This window comes from Takifugu rubripes, chromosome 21, assembly GCF_901000725.2.
Source record: "Takifugu rubripes chromosome 21, fTakRub1.2, whole genome shotgun sequence".
In the NCBI taxonomy this organism is placed as follows: Eukaryota; Metazoa; Chordata; class Actinopteri; order Tetraodontiformes; family Tetraodontidae; genus Takifugu; species Takifugu rubripes.
The window spans coordinates 4429098-4445620 of record NC_042305.1 but is presented as its reverse complement, the minus strand read 5'-3'; the positions used below and the strand labels follow the sequence as shown (position 1 = coordinate 4445620).

General features: G+C 42.4%; 1 protein-coding gene across 1 annotated transcript in view; it reads right to left on the bottom strand.

Moving 5' to 3' along the window:
* The window catches only part of apba1a (amyloid beta (A4) precursor protein-binding, family A, member 1a), a 35043-nt gene extending 19387 nt beyond the window's left edge, over positions 1 to 15656 (bottom strand). The window contains exons 1-6 of the mRNA XM_029829996.1: positions 15533 to 15656; positions 3901 to 5540; positions 2424 to 2519; positions 2293 to 2332; positions 1674 to 1819; positions 532 to 561 (exon numbers count right to left, since the gene is read on the bottom strand). Of these exons, the coding sequence (XP_029685856.1) occupies positions 532 to 561; positions 1674 to 1819; positions 2293 to 2332; positions 2424 to 2519; positions 3901 to 5436 (1848 nt within the window). The 5' untranslated portion in view covers positions 5437 to 5540; positions 15533 to 15656. The remainder of the gene's footprint in view (positions 1 to 531; positions 562 to 1673; positions 1820 to 2292; positions 2333 to 2423; positions 2520 to 3900; positions 5541 to 15532) is intronic.
* Positions 15657 to 16523: the final 867 nt, after the last annotated feature.

Here is a 16523-nt window from a genome sequence, read left to right as displayed (position 1 = left end):
CCGTGCCTGTCATATGACGGAAAACTATGAAGCGGTTTCTAAATATGCAACGTCAGATGAAAAGGTCAGCATCATCTGGGAGTCCAGTCATCTCTAAGTTATTTGATAAGTCTACAAAGTCAAGCTCACATTACCAATAAGTGGTTGTAAAAATAATAATAAATTGTGCCCTCGGCTTCCAGACATTTAACGCATTTTCTGCAGCTCCGTTTGTTCTAGACCCAATTGTCATCTGACTCTTTGTTAATAAAAAGAGATGCTCTGATCACAGGCTTTAAAATAAGGAATCAACGGTAGAAAAACATTAAATAATCAAGGTAACTCAGCATCAGCAAGTTTACAGCTCTTTCTTGCAACCCTGCAAGCTAGATTCTTCACAAAAACATCTTCCACAAACACAACCAACATGTTTAACAGTACAAGCTGGCTGCTGGATTCAGGAGAGGATAAATGGGTGATGGTGGCGTGCAGACACAGACAAGCCAAGCAGAGGGAAAGCAGAAGCTGAGCTGGGATACGGAGGTACTGCACCTTCTTGGTCTGGGCTACTTTCTGGGCCGTCTGCCAGGCATGGAACAAAGCAGACAGGAGAATCATGGGTTAGTATCAGGAGTGACTGGCTGGATCACAGAGAGGAGGGTCTTCAGCTGCTACCATCACAACTGTTATCTTCACTCTCAGCAGGTCAATGTGCAACTGTCTCCAGGCGCTCATGATGGCTCTGTGGCCACCGGGTTTTCGCTTTTACCATATTTTTACAAATTGAACACCACTAGGGATCAAACTGAAAATGTTATCTCACACACGTAAAAGGTAAAACTAATTGAAAAATGATTGTTAAACACTTATTTTACCTATAAAAAATATGTATTTTTAAATTAATTTCATAAGTATTTTTATTTTTTTCACCAAAAAAATAATAGATTTCTTAAACTCATTATCCATTCTATAAATTGTACTTTGACACGACACGCGGATGCGTTACCCATATTTACCAGCAGGGGTCTCTCTTTACCTGTTTGTTCTCGTAGCGATATGTGCTGACTTCGCTCACGGCTGGTCCAGCTTTTGAATTCCAGATTTAGGCTTTTCTTTGTGTCTGTGCTCCCAGTATTGAATGTGTTTTGTGCTCTCCCCCAGTACCACTGACTGTGGTACCATCAGGGCTTGACCACAGATCAATAAAGTTTCTTCAGTGTGATCAGGTTTTGTCACTCAAACAACAAACACACATGGAATGGTGTGATTGTTTAAATATGTTAATGTAAATAATAAGAATCTTGCACCCGGAGTTACATTTAGATGGATTCACATCAGTTCTATAAAAAAAATTGCTGCTCCCTCATACAAAGTTCCTGTCAGGTCTGTCTATATATGGAAACCAGAAGATTTTATAGAGCAGCAAGGGGACATCTTAATGACTGATTTACTAGAATTTCAGTACAAAATGTAACCAGAGGAGAGCTTTGGTGAATACCTTCCTCCAGACTCCATTAATAGACACACAATGAAATCAATCACAGGGAACAAGTGAAAATATAGAAGTCACACAACAAGAGTGAGCACCTTTCGAAATAAATCAGGAAATGAAGCTTTAGCAGATCTCTGCTAAGGAGTTGTTGAACTGATGTCAGAAATGTGTGAACACAGGTGAGCTGTTTTTGTGCGTTTACCTTGATGCGACTGACGGCCTCCTGCGCCTGCATCATGCGGATATTCTTGGAGGGGGTCTTGTCTGACAGCAGCTGGGTGGAACCCAGGTAGTTGGCTGCAAATATGATCCCATCAATGAGGTCCTCAGGGTCACAGGGACCAGGAACTGCAGGAATAGATCTGTTTCATTTCTTTGAATAACTTTATTTTTTGACATTTAAGTTGTTATTTAAAGTCCCTGCCCTCATCAAACACGCAAAACATTCAAAGACAATGTTAAAACTTTATAGCTAATCATTCTTTTATGATATGTATCATTTTCCTTAATAAATGAATGAGCAAAAATTAGTCATTCACTTTTTTCTTGCAGCAACTGTGAGTGATTCACGATTCTGACTTTAGCAAACAGCTCTGGAAGCATTAGATAGAATGGAAACACTGAAGTGTCTTCATTATGACTACTTCTTGTTTTATACGTGATGTTCTTATCTAAATTTCACTGCTAATAACTTCAGTAAATGGTGAAAGGAAGACTTTTTAAACAGCTTAACTAAAAAAAGCAACTTTAATTCTATTCTTTAAGAATACTGGCAACCTCTTCTCCTTAAAACCCTTCGGAGAAAAAGACCCACCACTCACCTTCTACATACGTGGGGAAGGATGCAAGGCTTTTCCTCGACTGATAAAAAATAAAGAGAAGACAGTCTTTCAAACACAACTTCAGGCTGATGTGAGGATGCATTTCATGAATATTAACAGGCTGAACGCACGTCTTTACTGGAGGGAGACGACTCGAAGCTGTCATCCTGCAGCAGGTGCCTGCTGGACTCTGCTCCTGGAGGAGATGGAGATGCAGAACCTGGGGACTTCAAGAAGAGAAGAAAGAAAATCTAAAAGGAGGGAGTTATAAAAATGTTCTCCACATCCAACTCAGGCATTCCTTGTGGGTTTTCTTTCACACAGGATCAAACAAATTCATAGAGTAGCAAAAAAAGTTTGGCAAAGTTCTATGAAATATAATGTTGAGTGTAGATCATATGGATGATGGGTGATGAGAAATGAATCCGCTCTGGATCTTGTGTTTAGAGATGTCTCTTTTGTGCCCAAACAGCAGAAGGTTCTTTTAACTCCCACAGAGCCATGAAGGAGGATGCTATCCATCTGGCCTTTCTAACAAATAAACGGTGCTGAGATGATAGTTCTATTTACTGAACACAGTCTTAGTGTTGGAAGAAAGAACAGGAAATTGTTAAGAACAAGGTTTTGGTAATCAGACTCTTCGTGTCACCAAATTTGCTCTCAGACTTCACCACAAACTCCAGATATTCATCAGTACCTCATCTTCTTCACGGCTCTCAGTTCGCTCTTTCCGCTTGGCTTCTTCCTCCTCGAGCTTCTCGACTTGATACATCCAAAAGTTTTCCATGTTTATTGTCAAATGCACACGTTCATCTGAACATCAACAGGTTCCACAGTGGAAGTGATGTTCAGAGGAGTGCATGCGACACCACTGTGTCGGACTGGGGGTCAGGTGACCACGAGGATCAGGTGTCAGTATTCATCATGGAATCAGGAAATTGGGTCTGTCGGTTTGTGTCCAGGCTTCTCTGATGGTTGCTGATGGTTTCTGCTTATATTACTTTACATTACATAAGGTGCTCACATTAAACGTGAGGCTTACAGCAGAATTCCCATTTAATCACACAGGCTGTGTGTTTATTCTGGTACTGGACGTGTAAACAGCAGAAGTCCTTCTGTTACTGGATCCTCACTGAATTATTTACCTGCCCTTTACCTTTTTATCTCCGTCTCTCTCAGTTACTCAATAAATCATTTTCATCACAGCAGGAGGGAACCACAGGACCTGTATTTCCAATCAGGCAGTTGACAAAATGTTAATGTGAACCACTGATTGACACTCTCCACAGACGGACCGCGATTATTTCGACTGGGAAATCCTGGTTTCAGAAACAGTCTGGTTTCAGAAGAAAGCTGCTGATTTTTTTAGTTTGCTCCACTCCTACAGTAAGTCCTTAAACTGATGGAAACGGTCAACACATGCGACGGAGAGGGGATTCTGCTAACACGGTGGAATACACTAGCATGAAAACTGACTTTACCTGAGTTATCAATCAATATAATCCTACTGCCTCCTTGTGAACAACCTTATGGATAGATAGATAGACCTGTTCACTCTCATCCTGACTGTTTTATCTAACAAAGCGTGTTCAATGCGGCTCTACTCACATCACCTCCCAGCGTTGGTTGCAGGTCACACTCTATAGTTGGGCTAAGGTCCTGCCTCATTACCCAGATTGGCTCCTTAGGCTCATCAGGTGTGTAGGGAGATCTCACAGTTCTGTTCTTCACCTCCTCTATGGCTTCCTTGATGTCCTTGATGGCCAGTGATATGGCATCCCTCTTCTGCTGATTGTGTCTAATTGCTACAGACTCTTCTGTTGGAATCGCAGCCTGCTGTTTACCGGCCACGTTTCCTCTGTCATCTCCTTGCTGGTTCTTGTCCGAACCAGTTTGAAGCTCCTCTTGGCATGTTTCCTCTCCCTGTTTGAGCTCATTTTCTTCCCCGATGACTTCTTCTATGGAACCGTGGGGACTCTGGGGGCTATGATTTTCTTTGACCTCTGTCACAGTGCTGCTGACGTCCTCCTCCTGGTCGCAGCTGTCAGCCCGTGGGTACGGGGCAAACTCGGCTTCTTTCTCTGGACTGTCTGACTCACCATCAGAGCGTTCATCATAGTGACGCAGGCGGGAACCCACTGAATCCTGCTGTTGGTAGTCCGCTTCCCCCAGCCTTCCTTCTAACAGCTGGAAACCGGCCCTTCTCTGCTGGATAGACTCGGCGTCTTCAGCTCTGTCGACATCAGAAGACGTCGGGACTTCACCGATCTCTTCGTAAACATGCTCCGATAGTGAATATATGTCGTATGGCTCGGAGTACGCTTCCTCCGTAAGTCCAGCGTCTAAGCTCTGACCGACCAAGAGGTCCGGTCTTCCGCCATGACTGGGGGGCTGGGCGTAGACATAATTGGAGTAGCCAGCATTCATCATGTCCTCTGCTTCGTCCTGTCTGCGTGGGTTTTGGATACCAGGCAGGGGTTCACGCGGTAGTGGTGGCGGCTGGGGGACATAGTTGGGGTGTGGGTGTTGCTCAGCTTCGGCATTCTCAGTGTACCCTTCTGCCTCAGGCCTTAGCTGGACTCCATAGTTCCCCACCTCGTCCTCCACATCTGGCTGGGCCTCAGGCTCATATGACATCATCACCAAGCCGTCGTCACCCTCAGCGCGGTCTGTGTGGGTGTGGAAGCCGCTCTCGGTGCTCGCAGAACGGGCCAGCGCTGAATCATCCCTCTCCCGTTCATCTTCCTGGTTCATCTCCCTGTGATGACGCTTGTCCTGTTGTTGTGCTATCTGTTGTGCTCTCTCAGCCTCTCTTTGCTGCCTCTGCCTATGCCGCTGTTGCTGGGCTCTGATCCGGGCCTCGCTGTCCCCTTGTCTGCGATAACGTGTCACTGCTGGTCGAGGAATCGGCTGGGGCAGTTGGTGCTGGTTTGCCGGAGCTCCAGGATGAAGCTCCGTGCCTGACTCCTCTTGTGGTGACCGCTGCTGTGGCATCCTTGCTCTGCCACCGCTGTTCCCAGGAGGTGCCTCACAGCGTCTGTAGCGCTTTTCTTGGTGGTTGTGGTTCCGGGAACGGCCTTGATGGTTGTTGCGCTGGACAGGAGGGGCATCGGCCTCGTCAGTGACTTCCTGATCAAGATCCATCTGCAGGGGGTTGATGATGGTGTGATTGTGATTGGTTTGACAAACTCAGAAGAAGGTTGCAGGACTCATCTACAAGTGCGTGTAGGAGGCCAGGCCAGGAGCTGCTGGAAGCGGACAGACGGGAAAAAAGCAAAAAGTCAGGAAACACAAATAAAGAGCGACATTTTGTGAGGTTTCCATTGACGCCAAAATATAACACAACTACCATGTGTGTATTGCTGTAAAATGGATGTAATCAGACAGTTGATGACAATAATTAGTCACAGGACTAATTGACATCATCCTTCAGCTCTGAAGCAAACCACCCATATGCCTGTCTGCCAGAAAGATACCATTATTACCGTAATTTCCGGACTATAAGCCGCTACTTTTTTCCTACACTTCAAACACTGCGGCTTATTCTACGGTGGGGCTTATTTATGGTTTTTTTTCGTGGTGCACTATCACAACTATTGGCATTTTTACTAACCCTCATCAACGTGGAAAATACTAGAAGAAAAGCATATGATGTGACTTTTAAGTTAAAAGAGATCACTCTGGCAGTTGAAGAAGGAAATCGAGCTGCCGTGCATAATCTTGGCATACATTACGGTAATCAATGGCGAGAAGTTGAAGAACTGAAGAACTGATCCAAAGCAAAAAGACGATAAAAGCTTTTAGACGTAAACATCGCAGGTGGCCCGAGCTTGAAAATGTTCTGGAAGACTGGGTCAACACACAGAGAGCAGGCGGCCGCGGTATTTCCGCTGTACAAATCAGACAGAAGGCAAAAGCAATCGCCACCGAGATGAAAATAGAAGATTTTAGAGGTGGGCCATTGGGGGTTTTTAAATTTAAAATTGTTCATTGTTTGAGTAAAAAAGCATAAACAATGTAATTTGTATGTAGCTGATACAAACGTATATTTCAAGGTAGCTGCATTACAGACACTGTTAGAAAAAAAAATAGAATATATTTGTTTATGTTGCTAAACGGATTAAATTAAAAGAAAAGTTCAAAAATCCTGAGGTGATAAAAATAAGGTCTCTGTATAAACATACAAGTGAAAAGAGTGGCTGTTGTTTCTTACCTGTCTGTTTGTCACTCGCCAGTGACTCGTCTCTTACGGTAATAAAAACATATACCGGTACTGAATGTTTTCGATCTAATTTTTTATATTACTACGTAGGATACCTGCGTCTTATAATCCAGTGCGGTAAAAAAGTAAAAAAAATTATTTTCTTTCTAAAATTAGATTATGCGGCTTATAATCAGGTGCGCTCTATAGTCCGGAAATTACGGTATCCAAAAAGCAGGACACGCAAATGTTCCAGGATGCCTGGGAGGTATCTGCAGAGAAAGGCTTCTGCAAGGAAACATGGCTCAGTAATAACCTAATTCACTTCTGCTCAAGATCTGGAACAACAATCTGCCTCCAGATTAGTTTAGAGACAAGGACACAAGGCTCAATGGTTGCTTTGCTTTCACTTTTCTTTCTTTTGTTTTGGTGAAATGCAAATAATCAGTTTTGTTTGTAGAAATATTTCAGATATAAGGTAAACATTTGGGGAAACATTTGTATCTTCATCATAATCTACAACAACGCTACAAAGAAGTAGAAAATAATGTTTCAGTCTAAAAAAGGGGAAAAAAACTTATATTCATCCTTTGATCAACAAAACACAAAAAAACTTTCAATTCCAGTACTGTTGAAAATGATGGAGGAGGAGGAGATCAAATACTAATAACAGCAATTTTTATTTTACCCAGAGTCAAATAAAAAAAAATCCAATTCATATTTATTTGGACAGCATCTCTTACAATCCAAAAATGTCTCTCAGGGGGAGGACAGATAGAGAAGAGAACACACATACATCATGCTAATATAGTGAGAGGAGAGGAGAGGAGAGGAGGGGAGGGGAGGGGAGGAGAGGAGAGGAGAGGAGAGGAGAGGAGAGGAGAGGAGAGGAGAGGAGAGGAGAGGAGAGGAGACTTAAAACTTAAAACCTTAAAACCAAATTATTGATTGATAATTAGGGAGGAAGGTTTTAACCTTCTACCTGCGAAAGGAGCTGGTTCCACAGCAGGAAGGGGGGGGGGGTAGGTAAATGCTCGGCCCCCCATTCTACCCCTAGAGACTCTGGGCACCACAAGTAGACCAGCATTCTGAGAGCTAGAATGTTAAAAACTATTCCAGATTTAATGGGCAGCCCATTTGGAGTTGCCGATTTATTCCAATGTTTTTACATTATTATCACTTATAGAACCTTTTCCTGACATTATGCAACCCAGATGGACTCAAATTGACATAGCAGGACCAATACTTAAAGTGATCCATGAATCACAAATTTCACACGTGCTGAACAACATGTAGAAATAAATAATTTCCGAACACTGTAAAGGAACTCATTCGCTGTTATCATGTCCATCAGGAGAACAACCTCGTGGAACACTGTAGAATCAGCCCAATTTAACTATTTATCATTCAGCATAAGAGATCTATGTCTAAACAGAGATGAAAAAATCAAATAAAAACATGAATCTAAAGAAAAACAGTATTGGAAAAAAATAGCTTATAAAAATATGTTAAGGGAGATTAAAGATATTCTGCTGTGGCAGATTTTAGTATTTGCATGCATGTTCATTTATTTCAATGTTTTTATCCTACATAAAACCTAAAAACAGGAAAAATGAATGCTGGCGTGTTTCCGACTGCTGGAATTGTTCATTTAATGTGCCAGGACTGCAGTGACATGTTTTAACTCCACCTGCTGGTGACCAAAAATATGCAATGAGTGCCCGAGTTCACTGTGGACAGTCAAAATGCAGGAATTCTGGTTAAATTGCTAATATACAATATATTCCCAAATATGCAACATTTTTAACTACAAAGATTACGAATGTTGTGTGCATGGAAACTATAAACAGACACACCATCAAAGTTTGAAAAATGGGGGTTGGTTTGCCTTTTTGTCCAGCCTGGTATCGAGTATGATGTCACAGGAAAGCACCACAAACACGAATGAGCATGATTTGACACGACAAAAAGCATCAGATGGGATTAGAAACCTGTGTGGGAGACCTGTTTGTTATTGCACTGTAGAGAAAATGTGATTATGTTTGAACATTTATCATTTTCCCCTAACCATCAGCGTCGTGTTGGTCGCTGTTTCAGCTCAGAAACAGACTCAGGAGGCAGAAAGGGCCGCAGGACATCATTTTCTGACCTTACTCTGACCAGCAAAGCTGCAGTATGTCACCACTGCTGCACCATGCAAACCTCCCTCCACCGCTCCATCTCTGGGAGCAGGAGCGGTTGTCATGGAAACCAGAGATCAATCTTTGATGATGTTTAAAAGCCAAACTAATGATAGACCAGATTCTAAAATCAACATTGTGTTGTGAAACTGAGGAAGTGTTTATAAGTGTTTATATTGAAGGATGGACTAAATGTGAACGTGTAAGATAACGTCCTCTGCCAAGGAGGTGGTGTGACAGCCAGCATTTGTTTACTTCAGTCCGACTGTGAGCAAACTCACAAAGGTTACGAATAGATTTAAATAAAAATTAGGCCGGGGAAGAGCTCATTAAAGTTCGGTGATGTTCTGAATTCCGGAGGGATTTTGACCTTTGATCCCCCAAAGAACAAATCCAAGGGGCTTTGATCATCAAGCAATCTGCTATATTTCGTAACCTTGTATTCCTGTTGACTATATACTGTGTAGATTATGTAAATCGTACTACGGATATGTCAGAATATGTAAGTAAATGACCTGCTTGCCAGGGGTTTGGGCTCTCTGAGGGTGTTTCTCCAGTTATTGACTGATTGGGGTGGGATTGTTGTCATTATTGAACATCGGGCACGGAAGGATATTTTCGAGGAGCCTTCCTGAAACCTGTATTTGACCTGAAAATGTACCAGCAAACACTTAAAAAGCGAGATTGTCTGTTTTCAGTAAATATCAACCACGGTTGCATTGCTTATTAATAAAATAAGAGGCCATAAAATATTCAAAATGAAAAATTGGGGTGATTATCCCTGCAGCATCTTTGAAGTCGGCTCTTCACATGCCGCAAGTGTGGTTCAGAGAAATGCAGACGGCTTGATTTACATGTTTTCTGCAGTCTGAGTTAAAGGAGGCTGAACTGGGAAAGTAACACAAGAATCATCGCAGAACAGACAGGAAGACAGACTGAATACAGACGGAATACAGACACCTGAGGGTTGCGTCCCAGTTTCAGCATCTCTTCCTTCACTGTTGAACGATCGACTTCTGTTCACAATGTAACGCTCCAAAAACATTTCCTCACGTCAGTCAGAGCACAGAACGATTGAAGCAACTTTATGAATCCTGGAGGAAAATGTTCCTTATTTTTAACAGCATACAAAAGGAAAGGCGACATCACATGACTCAACAAACACTGGTATGTATATCAGATACAACTAATATTACTGAACGCGCGGACAGAGTCTCAACTCCTGTACTACATATGGAAGTGCCCTTGAGCAAGACCTCACAAAGAAGGTGCTGAAGCTGCATCTTATTCCAGGCCATTCGGTCAGTGGTGACTGAATGTAGGTGAATACAGACTTGGTATGTAAAGTGCTTTTGGTGGTCAAAGATGACTGAAGTGCTGCATAATGCAGTTTATTTACCTCCGATCTGCCTCAGATGCTCCTACTCTAACACGGCCATCTTTACCTTACTTCAATATCCGTTATATTCGTTGGTCTCCCAAAACAGACATGTTAACAGTTGGGCTGTGACTGAAAGCCTGCAATGATCAGTAAAAAAAGCACGTAATTGTGTAACGTTTTAGTTTCTTTTTACCTATGTAAGACAGTACTCTTAAAATAATTCTGCAGTTCTGTTTAAAGCAATTATAATTTTCTTTTCAGTTGCAACTAATGTAAAATATGATGAAATAAATAATGTAGTATAATAATATAATAATGTAATGTTAGACAGGACTGATATAATTGCCGCCTGTCATGTGTTTCTATGGAGATTAGTATCATGTTCTGCTCTCGCAACTTAAGTCAGAGTCATGACAAGATGTAGTAATAATACAAATCTAAATCTTAATAAATAATCACTTATATAATAATCACAAATTAGTTTAACTGATGAGGGGAAGTAGCCAGAGGAAAAACACATATATCACCCATGTGATTACATTAGGAAGAGAACTGTGTACAATTAGCTATAGATGTGGGTGTAAAACTGGAGGGGTCATTAGGCCTGAGGTCAACCTGTAGCTCAGACAGCAGGTCTGCATCACTTTGTATGATGTATCTGTGTATTCTTCTTCTTGTTCTGTCCTTCCCCCTGCTCTCCCTCCCTCTTCCCCTTCTAGTTCTGTCCATCAGCAGCCGGCTGGTGAGCCTGGTCCTGCTCAAGGTTTCCTCCTGTTAAGGGGCATTTTTCTCTGCCACTGCTTTTTGTTTGTTTGCTCTAAGTTTCTGTGAAGAGCCTGAATACAATCTTGATTGTAACAGATGCTTTATAAAGAAAGGTGAATTGAAATGAAGTGAATACTAAAGATTATAATTATCACACAAACAAACAATTCTATTCAGTTTAAAAAACTTATTTACCCCAGGGAGGCCAATTTTCCTGTACACTCCAAACAGGTAACCTCTACACAACATTCCCCTCTATAAAAAACATCCAGGACAGCTTGAAATCAAGATTTCAACAGAACATTTCTTCACATTTGGACAGAGTGAAGCTGAAGCCTGACGCTTCTCCACACTGCTGCTGAGTCTGCAGACTTCACAGATTCATCCGAACTCTCCGTCTATATCACAGAGACAAAATCATCTCTATCATTTATTTCTGAGCCTCAGCAGCAGACAGATGAGGAGTTGTTTTACATTGGCAGGAAGACATGGATGATTAAAGATATTAGCAGATGGATTCGGCCTCTACCGTTTCCTGCTGCTTTGACCTGAGTCTGCGAGGTGTCTCTGGACAAAGGCAGTTATTGCTCAAACACTCCAGAAGGAACCTCCCTTAACAAAAATAAATTATTTGTTGGTGGCAAAGGACCACTTTTTTCAGGTCAGCTCAGGGTGTCCACTTGTTTTATCCTCCCAACTGAGCAGCCAGCTGAGCTCAAGCTGCCACACAGGAAACAGGCTAACACTAAAGCTAATGTGCAGCAAGATCGATGAGAAAAAACATTCAAAGAATTCTGCAGAAACTGCAGCCTGGGTCATCTGAGAAGACAGAGCAGAGGTTTGTCTAGATGTAAAGAAAACAGTGAGGATGTCCAAGGTCCTGTTTTATGATCATGACTACCGATGCAGCATTGTGGAAGTCAGCCTACAGCAGAAGCTTTGTCTCTGCTGGATGCAGCTTTCCCAACACAAGAGTGCACAAAATAATTGTCACTGCAGTCTGCAGAGGTGTGAGACAGCAGCAGCCTGAGCTCTGCTGATCGACAAGACTGAAGGCAACAACAATAATATCAGATTTCACTGCTGCCTACTATGGTTTTATTCATGATGCATTCATGTAACACCTTGATTATCACCAGCTGTTGTTGTATTTTTGCCTTATTGTTTTCTACATGCTAATGGTGATCTAACACCTGTAACGCAATGAACTGTGGGTAATTATATCTGTATGTCTAATTAGTGTTTCTGAAAATAGGAGAGGAGCTGAGGAATACTCCGCGTGCTCTCATGCAGGTTTCAGCTGTGCATTGCTCACACAGGCTGTGCACATCATCGGGTGTTTGGTTCTGTTTCCTGAGGTGCTGGTGAGGTGCTGATCCTCTCACATGCTGACTGGATTCTACTGATATGACAAAGACCAAGACTCAGAACTGCTTTTTGGTGTCAGTCATCACATCTGCTATATTCACTGGCTCTCTTCACTCGATCATGGGACAAAATCCCACTTTGCTTATTATCATGAGACTGTCTTTTTTGCCGAGCATCTCCCAGTCATTTCCCAGATTCTCCGGTTGTGTCCTTTTCTCTGAGTCATCAGCCTGAAACCACCAACATGTCTGGACTCAGTAGAGGTTTTTTCTATGATGCTCCGAAAGGCAGAATGCACTTACAATACCACCCCCTCCACACACACACACACACACACACAAAAGCCAGGGAGAAAAATCACCAAAGCCTCTCAGTAACTAGGCTTCTATATCATAAAAGGCCAGATTTCCACATTTACACATATAATTACTGTCAGCCAGGAGTAAAGGAAAAATGTAATAACTGCATTTAAAGTTAAAACGTACATTTGCTAATTAAAAATAGTCCCTTTTGAACTTTCAAAACCAAATGTCACGGTATCATTTTAGGGTTTCGCTCACACCAGCAACCACATCGCTCGCAGTGTCAGATTTGATGAAGAATATGAAGACAGAAAGATTGTTTTAAAGTGCTCTGCTGAGATTGTTAAAATATGTCTTCACACACAAGAGGAAAGTCCCGGGAAAAAATAAATCCCACTTCTGCATCACACATGATCTCATGTGACAATGTGTGACATCGAACTTTCTAAAACATTCAGCCTGAGGTTCCCTCATTATCATCATAATGCCGGAGCGACGGCAGCTGATACACTAGGGGGATGTTTCAGGTATAATGATGCCTGCGGGCGACTGGCCTGTCAACACTAATGGGAGGAGGGGAAAGGTCAGGAACGCTGGAGCGGAGAGAAAAGACACAGTTTTCCTCTTACTCACAAAAAAGTGTTAAAGTATTCAATGCCTTTTCAGGAAGAACACAATGATTGAATGTGTGGAGAAAAGACACTGGGGACAGCAGACAACGCTTGTATCTATGAATCAGCCAATAATTACAAAAGGAGCATCTGAGACAGGATCAATTTAGCCAATCAGCACATACAGGGGGCCGATCAGCTGATCACGTGACCAGATGACCAGAATTAATATAAATGGTCTTACAATATTTGGAATATTTTGATTCTCATATGGTGCCTCAGTTTCTGTCTGAACAATTTGAAAATCTACAATAAATTCTAATGAAAACATGAAATGCGTGTTTGAATTTGTCTTCATACGAAAACAGTATTCATATAGTGAAAATATGGTTTGACCACACACACACGCATGCACACACTCATGCACGCACCCTGCCCCCCTACAGCTCAAAACGGTTGACTTCATTTCTGTTCGACTGCCGGCTGCCATCCATCAAACACAGTCCAGACGGGGACACAGACCATTTGGACCACTGACACTGACCATCCTGTCCACATCAGTACACTAAATACAATTATTCTCTGTTTCCGCAGAACATCTGATTAATTAGTATATGCAGTTATAGCAGCTTATTGAATGCAAGTAGCTTAAGTGTTTTATCTAAACATTGTAGAGGGACTGTGTGATTTTATATGTGAGCCTGAGGTCTGTCTCAGCTATCTGCCCCTCTGGACCAGGCTTTTCTCAGACCAGGCTCATGGCTGTCATCCTAAACCAAAAACATTGATGACAGAATGTGAAGGACACATATGTTCAGTGATTGCAAACACTGGGCAGTAACAGACTGATGCTGTTCTCCTGGAAGAGAAAATAAACAAGCACAAACACACGTTTCAGCACTGATGAGCAGGTGCCTGACACACACATCCAGTCATAACACAAAGTCTCACTTGGGTTTCCACAAAATATATCAGAGAATTCATTTCAACGCAGCATTTTTGAACGGCAAACATGTGTTGCCATAGTTTCCACCATGGGGTGTGTCAGCTGCGTGACACCAAACTGGCTGAATACAGCATGGTACAGAGCTGCAACTGAGCTGCACAGTTGCACAGAATACATCTCAAAACACCAACAATGCAGTATGGTGATTATGTAAGCTACAGTCTCATTCGGTAGCAGCATTAGCTTGCGGTGGCTTTCAATGACGGTTTTCAAGTCAAGTGCATCTGGTTCCACCCTTAAAATTGCTTCTCTTCATCCCCCAAACCTGTGCTCGGTACATTCATCCAAAAAGATGGTGCAGATTTATTACTGAGGTACACTTTTCAACTTGGGGTTAGGGTTTGTTATTGTTTGCATATCCTAAACAATGCTTCTGACAGTCCACTTCCATTGTTATACATCAGGATCAGATGTAAAACTAAGCAATGATGGAATTTCCTGGAAATTCATCCAACATTTATTAATTGCCTAGTCCCCATTATAACAATAACAAAACAATATGCCTAACAGGTTTGCAGAGCAAAGTGGTAACAATCAAATTAAAGCTTAACAAGCGATCAGAGAACAGCGCAAAGCAGTATATGGAGACCATAAACCTGCTGTTAACTGCGTAGCTTTGAGTTGTGGACAGCACCCCATCTGATCCAGTCAGCCACCACTGTGCTGGATTTTAGTGCAGGTTTTATAACCCAGTCATCAAACTGGAAGCGCTCTAATAATATTGGGAAAATGTCACAGTTGGGGAAACCTTAATTAGAATTTCAGTTGTCAGACTGTTCATTCAGTCATTTATATTATTTTCCATATTAAAAAAGAATCCCTAAAAATCAGGTTCTGTTATTGTAGGTTGTCTTTATTTAAATATAACTTGATGTGCACTCACATAGCTTATTATGAACTTAACAGGTATACATGTGCTGAGTGAAATTCACCCTTTTTAACGGGTCTCCACGTTTAAAAAGGACAAATGTGAATTCCCACCCGGATGGAGATGACTGTACAATAACCCGCAGCACCAGTCCACCCAGTCTGCAAACTCCTCCGTGTAGGTCTGCATCACATGCACAACCTGGTTTGAACCAATCAAATCCTGCAGCAGCAGTAGCCAGAGATGGTGAGCCCTGCCGGTCCTCTGGACCCGCAACAACCGGGCCTCTGTGTTGTCAGCCCACACAGCTCCGACCGTGCAGCTGGTGCTCCGTTTCTGTCCATCTGAATTCCTGGCTGGTATTTAATCTAAAGCGCAGTTATCTGTCCGGGAAGCCACTCCTCACAGTCAACGAACCGAGCGGCGACAAAACCGTCACTACTCAGCCCCGTTAACAGCACGAGCAGCCGGCCACCCGGAGCTGACGCACCGCGGTGCGCTGCTGCAGGCGTCCGGTAACAGAGAGGCAAAAGCCCGCTGAACCAGTAGAGAACTAACCTTCATTCAGCAGTGATGGTGCAGCAGGCTGGATGTCCGCTCCGCCGCTTCCACACGGTCCTCCATCTTCCTTTCTGTGTGTGTGTGTGTGTGTGTGTGTGTGTGTGTGTGTGTGTGTGTGTGTGTGTGTGTGTGTGTGTGTGTTCGCAGTGCCTCCTCCCACCATCATTATAGGACACAACAAACAGCCCTCAGTTCTGCCACATTTACTGCATTGAGCACGACAATAAGCAAAATCTACTCTTTATTTCAAGATATTCTGCCCCCCCATCCCCCCACCCTCCACCAGCACCCACACCAGTCCCACCACCAGCCCCACCATCAGTCCCACCACCAGGACCAGCAGCTGCCTGTGGCTCCAAACCACCCCAGGCACCAAAAGAAATAAGCTATTAACCTTATTTTTATTCTGTTTTCATAATCAGGTCAGTAACGTCAAGTAACATCAATACATTTTTTTAAATAAAATTTCTATTTTATATTTTATTACAGGGTTTTGATTACAATAAAGAGACACCATTAAATCAGACATAAAACCTTTATGAGCAACAAATGTTACAGAAGACAATGAGGATTCAATCTTATTTAATTGTAATTCTGTTCTTGTTTTTTCTTGTTGGCATTTTCTTCTTATTCTCATGGTACATCCCATCATTTATATTCACACATTCAGTTATTTTTTGTGCAGACAACCTTCACAGCAGAAATATCTTCAGACCTGATCCAAAACATCATTCCACAGGACCCAAGGTATTGGTCTTTCACTGCTCCTTAATAAACATTCAAGTCTTCCTCCAATCTTCTTTATCCACGGTTTCTGAAAATAAAGATTTTTTTTTTTTACACGTTCTCTTACCCATATTGGTCTTTTTCTTTATCAAGTGATCAAAATCTCAATCTCAATCTCAATCTTTATTTATACAGCGTCTTATACAATCAAAATTGTTTCAAGGCGCTTTCCAGAATCCCAGGGCCTAACCCAGGCATGGGC